Source organism: Babylonia areolata, chromosome 20, assembly GCF_041734735.1.
Source record: "Babylonia areolata isolate BAREFJ2019XMU chromosome 20, ASM4173473v1, whole genome shotgun sequence".
Classification (NCBI taxonomy): Eukaryota; Metazoa; Mollusca; class Gastropoda; order Neogastropoda; family Buccinidae; genus Babylonia; species Babylonia areolata.
The window spans coordinates 16748525-16756024 of record NC_134895.1 but is presented as its reverse complement, the minus strand read 5'-3'; the positions used below and the strand labels follow the sequence as shown (position 1 = coordinate 16756024).

At 46.4% G+C, this 7500-nt stretch overlaps 1 protein-coding gene across 1 annotated transcript in view; it reads right to left on the bottom strand.

The window, feature by feature from the left end:
* The window catches only part of LOC143294545 (maltase-glucoamylase-like), a 45539-nt gene that overhangs the window by 8269 nt on the left and 29770 nt on the right, over positions 1-7500 (bottom strand). The window contains exons 11-15 of the mRNA XM_076605921.1: positions 7461-7500; positions 5553-5662; positions 3988-4072; positions 1420-1601; positions 342-430 (exon numbers count right to left, since the gene is read on the bottom strand). The exon at positions 7461-7500 is cut by the window's right edge and continues 34 nt beyond it. Coding sequence (XP_076462036.1) covers positions 342-430; positions 1420-1601; positions 3988-4072; positions 5553-5662; positions 7461-7500 — 506 coding nt within the window. The remainder of the gene's footprint in view (positions 1-341; positions 431-1419; positions 1602-3987; positions 4073-5552; positions 5663-7460) is intronic.

Sequence of the window (7500 nt, the reverse complement as noted above, 5' to 3'; positions counted from 1 at the left end):
AAACAGAAGCCACAGTGAAAAATAAAACATACGAATAGAGGAAGAAGAAGGAGGAGGAGGAGGAGGCGGAAGAGGAGGAGGAGGAGGCAGGTGAAACAAAAAGAAACCATAGAGAAAAATAAAATATACAAAGAAGAAGAAGAAGAAGAAGGAGGAGGAGGAGGAGGAGGAGGAGGAGGAGGAGGAAGAGGAGAAGCAGGAGGAGGAGGAGGAGGAGGAGGAGAAATATAATAAAAACAACAACAACAACAGCAGCAGCAAAGAGAAGAGCAACGAAATCATAATCATCATTAACAACAAGAAGATAAGACAAATTGTTCGAATACACAGTAAATGCTCACCGATGCTTACTCCATCATCCCAAAAGAGAGTTCCAGATGCAGTGCCATGGTCGTTGAGAGCAACCAACAGCTTCAGCTGGTTCTTACGACTGCATTCAGGAGGGAAAAAAACCCCAATACAACAGAGAAATGTATGAATAAGAAAAGAAAGAAGGAAGAAAGTAAGGAAAACAAGAGAGGCACTGCCTTCAAGACTCACTTGTGATACATTACGTCCCCTAGCATTAATTACAGAGTAATTTCCCTTCTTTACTATCTGCCAAAACGTTTGCAAAATAAATAAAAATTCCATGCTTAGCAAAAGAAGTTCCTGTTTGAACAAAAAATGATAATAATAACTCCTCTCGCTGTTGTGCCAGAATAAGAGGTCAAAGTGCCAAGTTTAGAGAATACAAAAAATATAAATATAACAGTAAATGCAATTTGCATACAATTAGCTTCTTTTTATTTTTGTGCCCATCCCAGAGGTGCAATATTGTTTTAAACAAGATGACTGGAAAGAACTGAATTTTTCCTATTTTCATGCCGAATTTGGTGTCAACTGAGAAAGTATTTGCAGAGAAAATGTCAATGTTAACGTTTACCACGGACACACAGACACACGGACACACACACACACACACACACACAGAGACAACCGAACACCGGGTTAAAACATAGACTCACTTTGTTTACACAAGTGAGTCAAAAACCATGTATATGTACATAAACAGAAAATGAGGAGGGAGAGGGGGAATAAGAAGAATGAAAGACAGCGAGAAAGAAAGAAAGAAAGAAAGAATAAAGAAATAAAAAATCAATAAATCAAGAAACGATATTTAAAAATTATGGAAATCAAAGCAAAAAAGGAAAAAGAAAACTACACATCGGTCATGTATCGCAAGTCATTTGAAAGCGTTCTTCTCTCTCTCTCTCTCTCTCTCTCTCCTTTTCTTTTCTTTCATCTCAAAAATCTTATCCCGCCTACCCCCCTCCCAACCCGCCCCCCCCACCTCCCAACACACACACACACACACACACACACCCTCCAACTCCCACACACACACCCTTCTTCCCAACCCATTTCTAGAAACGTCACCTCAGTTCCGTGTTGAGTGCTGGTTTCTGCAACGGCAGGATGTAGCCTCCTCTCACCAGCAGCACTGGCTTGCTGGTCGGTGTCACTGGCACTGTGACGTCACGCGGTCCTCTGAAGTCACGGCCGCTGAAGAAGTCGTACCAGACGCCTGCCGGGGCGTAATACGTCAGAGAAGTCTGCCCCTGGCGGTGGACAGAGAAGGTACAATGGTTGCGAACACGTGGACGTACGTCACGTCGTCTGTCTTGAGTGCTGATCAGAATGAATGACTCCAAGAAGAGAAGGCCAGGCAAAGCAAGAAAAAAAAAAGAAAAAAAAGAAGAAAAGGCAAGACAGGTAAAGATAAAGACAAGACAAAACAAGACCAGACAAGACAACATAATACAAGACAACACAACACAAGACAAGTAAAGATAAAGACAAGACAAAACAAGACCAGGCAAGACAACATAATACAAGACCAGACATGACAACATAATACAATACAATACAAGACAAGACAACACTATACAAGACAAGACAAGACAAGACGAGACGAGACAAGACAAGACAAGACAGGGCAAGACAAGACAAGACAAGACGAGACAACATAATACAAGACCAGACAAGACAACACAATACAATACAAGACAACACTATACAAGACAAGACAAGACGAGACGAGACGAGACAAGACAAGATGAGATAAGACAAGACAGTACAAGATATGACAAGACAAGACAACACAACACAACACAAGATGTGGTGTGTCCATCGAGATCGATGATGACCATCGTTGTCATCCAGCTGGGGATTGGGGGGAGGGTGGTGGTGGGGTGGGGGGGAGGATGCTCATGAATCTATCTGTGAATGCGCAGATGGCTGAATAGTCCAATCTGCGCACGAAATGATCGCTGACAGTTGGGGCAGACAAAGATAGGCATATCATTGTCAGGGAGCTTGTTTGCCCGTGACTTTCTGGCCTGCCTCTTCTGAACAGCTGCAGCAGTCCTGTTGGCCTCGAACAACTTGGCGCCTTTGTGCACAGCAGCGCGCCATTTGTCACGGTCCACTGCAGATTCCTCCCAGGAGTCAGGGTTGATATCAAACGCTTTAAGAGAGACTTTCAGAGTATCTCTGAAGCGCTTCTTCTGACCTCCGTGTGATCTCTTCCCTTGTTGCAGCTCGCCATAGAAGAGCCTTTTGGGCAGCCGATGGTCTGGCATGCGCGCCACGTGTCCAGCCCAGCGAAGCTGGGACTGCATCAGGATGGTGAAGATGCTGGGAAGGGTGGCTTTTGCGAGCACCTCTGTGTCTGGGGTCCTGTCTTGCCACTTGATGTTCAGTAGCTTCCTGAGGCATGTTGTGTGGAAGTGGTTCAGCTTCTTGGCATGTCGTTGGTACACTGTCCAAGTTTCGCAGGCGTACAGTAGTGTGGGGAGAACTACTGCTCTGTAGACCTTTAGCTTGGTCTCAAGACTAATGCCTCTTCTGTTCCAGACATTTGCATTGAGTCTGCCAAAAGTTGCGCTTGCTCTTGCAATCCTGACGTTCACTTCATCGTCGATGGTCGCATTTCGTGACAGTGTGCTGCCAAGGTATGTGAACCGCTCCACCGCACTACGTCTCTGACCGTTGACTGTAATGTTGGGCTCAACGTAGGGTTTCCCTGGGGCTGGCTGATGGAGAACTTCAGTTTTCCTCGTGCTGATGGTAAGGCCGAAGTTCCTGCTGGCAGTGGCAAACTTGTCGACGCTGAGTTGCATGTCAGCTTCAGATCCAGCATTGAGGGCACAATCATCAGCAAACAAAAAGTCTCTGATGATGTCTGTCATGACCTTCGTTTTTGCTTGAAGCCTTCTGAGGTTAAACAACTTGCCATCTGTTCGGTACTTTAGGCCGATTTCAACATCGCCATCTCTGAAGGCATCAGTAAGCATTGCAGATAACATGAGGCTGAACAGCGTTGGAGCCAGGACACAGCCTTGCTTGACACCATTTGTGACAGCAAAAGGAGCAGATGTTTCGCCATTGTCCTGGACTCGAGCCTGCATGCCTTCATGGAATTGGCTGACCAAGGAAATAAATTTCCGAGGGCATCCGTACTTGGCCATGATCTTCCACAGTCCCTCTCTACTCACGGTGTCGAAGGCCTTAGTGAGGTCGACATAGGTGGAGAACAGATCAGCATTTTGCTCCTGACATTTCTCTTGCAGCTGCCTTGCAGCAAACACCATGTCGGTGGTTCCGCGCTCATCATCATCATCATCATCATCATCATCATCATCTACATTATTATTATTATTATTATTATTATTATTATTATTATTATTATTTTATCATCATCATCATCATCATTATTACTGTCATTATCATCATCATCATTGTTATTATTATTATTATCATTATTATTATTATTATTATTGTTGTTGTTGTTATTATTATTATTGTTGTTATTATCATCATCATCACCATCACCACCACCACCACCACCACCACCACCATCATCATCATCATCATCATCACCCATCATCATCATCAAGCCACGAAGGGTGACATGAGGACAGCCGAGCTGGGCTGGGGACCCACCTGCTCCAGGATGGGAGAGATGAGCAAGGCAGGACCCCACAGAAACTGCCGGTCAATGTCGTGCGTGGCGGCGTCCATGGGGAATCTGAAGTTAGTTTTACGGGGAGGGGTGGGGTGGAGGGGAGGATACGGGGGCAGGGAGGCGGGGGGAGTAGGGGAGTATGATTCACCATCAGACATTTGATCATCATTCAGACTGATATTTTAAATGTGTCAGTTTAGTTATGGCCGTGCTCAGTTAGCAAACTTGATTAATCAAAAGAAGAGGGATGAGAAGAAAGTGAGATGAGGATAGAGGTAAAGAGAAAGGGAGTGGTGGAAAGAAGAGAGAGAGAGAGAGGGGGGGGTGGATAGAGAGAGAGAGAGAGAGGGAGATAGAGAGAGAGAGGCAGACAGACAGACAGACAGACAGTTTCAGTTTCAGTTTCACTTTCTCAAGGAGGCGTCACTGCGTTCGGACAAATCCATACACGCTACACCACATCTGTTGAGCAGATGCCTGACCAGCAGCATAACCCAACGCGCTTAGTCAGGCCTTGAGTGCATGCTTACATATTTGTGTACCTATTAAAGTGGATTTCATTTTACGTAATTTCGCCAGAGGACAACACTCTCGTTGCCATGGGTTCTTTTTCAGTGCGCCAAGTGCGTGCTGCACACGGGACCTCGGTTTATCGTCTCATCCGAAAGACTAGACGCTCAGTTTGATTTTCCAGTCAAACTTAGGAGAAAGGGCGAGAGCGGGATTCGAACCCACACCCTCACGGACTCTCTGTATTGGCAGCTGAGCGTCTTAACCATTCTGCCACCTTCCTCCTAGACAGACAGAGACAGAGAAACAGAGACACAGAAACAGAGACAAAGACAGACACGCAGATAGGAGATACGGGTAGAAAGAGTGAGACACTGACATACAACCACACGCATGCTCAAAAACGCACATTCACTGATACACTTACACGCCGCACGCGCACGCACGCACATGCATACACACACACACACACACACACACACACACACACACACACACACACGCATGCATGCATGCATGCATAGACACACACACACAAAATAAACAAACAAACGAAGAAGAAGAACAACAACACCAACAACTACAATATCAATATCGTGCAATAGCAGCAACAAAAAGAATAACCAGTGGAAATGAAAGAAGAAGAAGAAGAAGAAGAACAACAACAACAACATGATGACGATGACGATGACGATGATGATGATAATAATAATAATAATAATAATAATAATAATAATAATAATAATAATAATGAAAAAGAAGAAGAGCAGCAACAACAACAACAACACGAACAACAACAAAAGCAACAGCAACAACCACAAGAAGCAGAAGAAGAAGAAGAAGAAGAACAACAACAACAACAACAGCAGCAGCAGCAGTAGCAGAAACAACAACAACAACAACTTCATCAACAACAACATTCAACAAGAGAGTGGGAATGAAGAAACGAACAACTCACACAAAGGCCATGAGCCTTCTACCAAATACAGTCATGATTATGACAAATGAATACAAAATGTACAGATTCACTCACTCATGGTGAAGCGGTCGGATGACGGTGCCCCCCTCCGTGTGCACCTGATGGAACAGCGTGTACAGGTAGGGCAGCAGCCAATAGCGTGTCTCCAGGATCTCACGTGACATCTCGCCGATTTCGTCACCGAAGTATCCAGGATCTTGCCTCTTGAAAACGAATGTGTGTGTGTGTGTGTGTGTGTGTGGGGGGGGGGGGGGGGGGGGGAGGGCGTGGACAAAGGGAAAGAGAGATATAAGGAACTTTGGAAGGTATGAAGGAAGGAAGAAAGAAGGAAAAGTAGGTATGAAAGCAATGGAGGATAGAAGGAGAGAAAAAAAACAACAGAAGGGATGAGAAAGTAAATAATTAAGATAGGAAAGAAGTGAGAGAGGAGGAAAGAGGAAAGAAAAAGGAAGAAAATGAAGGAAGGAAGGAAGGATGTAAGCAATGAAGGCAGTGGGGGGCAGGGAAAGGAAGGAAGGATGTAAGCAATGAAGGCTGTGGGGCGGGGAAAGGAAGGAAGGATGTAAGCAATGAAGGCAGTGGGGCGGGGGGGAAGAAGGAAGAATATAAGCAATGAAGGCAATGGGGGCGGGGAAAGGAAGGAAGGATGTAAGCAATGAAGGCAGTGGGGCGGGGAAAGGAAGGAAGGAAGGATGTAAGCAATGAAGGCAGTGGGGGGGGGGGGGGGGAGGAAGGAAGGATGTAAGCAATGAACGCGGTGGGGCGGGGAAAGGAAGGAAGGAAGGATGTAAGCAATGAAGGCGGGGGGCGGGGAAAGGAAGGAAGGATGTAAGCAATGAAGGCGGGGGGGGGGGGGGGGGGGGGGGGAGGAAGGAAGGATGTAAGCAATGAAGGCAGTGGGGGGGCGGGGAAAGGAAGGAAGGATGTAAGCAATAAAGGCAGTGGGGCGGGGAAAGGAAGGAAGGATGTAAGCAATGAAGGCAGTGGGGGGGTGGGGGGGGAGGAAGGAAGGATGTAAGCAATGAAGGCAGTGGGGGGGTGGGGGGTGAGGAAGGAAGGATGGAGAGAAGAAAGGAAGGGAAGTAACGAAGAAAGAAGAATGTAAGGCAGGTCGAGAAAAAGGGGGAAAAAAAGGGGGGGGGGAGGAAAGGAAATATAAAGGTAGGGCGAGGGGAGGGGGGGGTGGAGAGAAGAAGGAAAAGAGAAAAGAAAAGAATAAAGATGGGAATGAGGGGACAAAGAAGGAAGTGAAAGAAAGAGAGAGAGAAGAGAGAGAGAGAGGAGAGAGAGAGAGAGGAGAGAGAGAGAGAGGAGAGAGAGAGAGAGAGAGAGAGAGAGAGAGAGAGAGAGATGGGGTAAAAGGAAGGGCAGAACAAAGGAAGGAAGGAAGGAAGGGAGGGTGGAAGGAAGGAAGGAAGGAAGGATGCCAACTGAAATGCAAGCACGAGTGAGAAAGTACGCTCGAGCGCGTGTCTGTCTGTGTAACTTTGTTTGCATCTCTCTCTCTCTCTCTCTCTCCTCTCTCTCTCTCTCTCTCTCATATGGAGCTATGAAAGTGAAAAACAAAACAAAACCGAACCCTATCTCCCACTGCCCTCTCCCCTGTCCCCCCCCCCCCCCCACACACACACACACATTGATGTGACATTCCCCTATTGTGTATGGGTCAGTGGCCTTCACGTTTAAAATCAGCGTCAGTGTCAATGTCTCGTATGGAGCTATGGCCTTAAATGAATAAATCATATGAATCTCTCTCTCTCTCTCTCTCTCTCTCTCTCTCTCTCTCTCTCTGCCACCTTTTCTTCTTTCATTTCCCTTTTCCTATCTCACTTTGTCCCCCCCACACCCATCTTCCACCCCAACCTGTCCTCCCCGCCACCTCCATCCCCCCTCCTCCACTCCTCCACCCCCACCCCATCCCCTACCATTTTGCCTTTCCACTTTTACATAGATGAGACTTACCGTAGCTCCCAAGGTGTTGTGGTTTCTGGAGAAGGTGTAG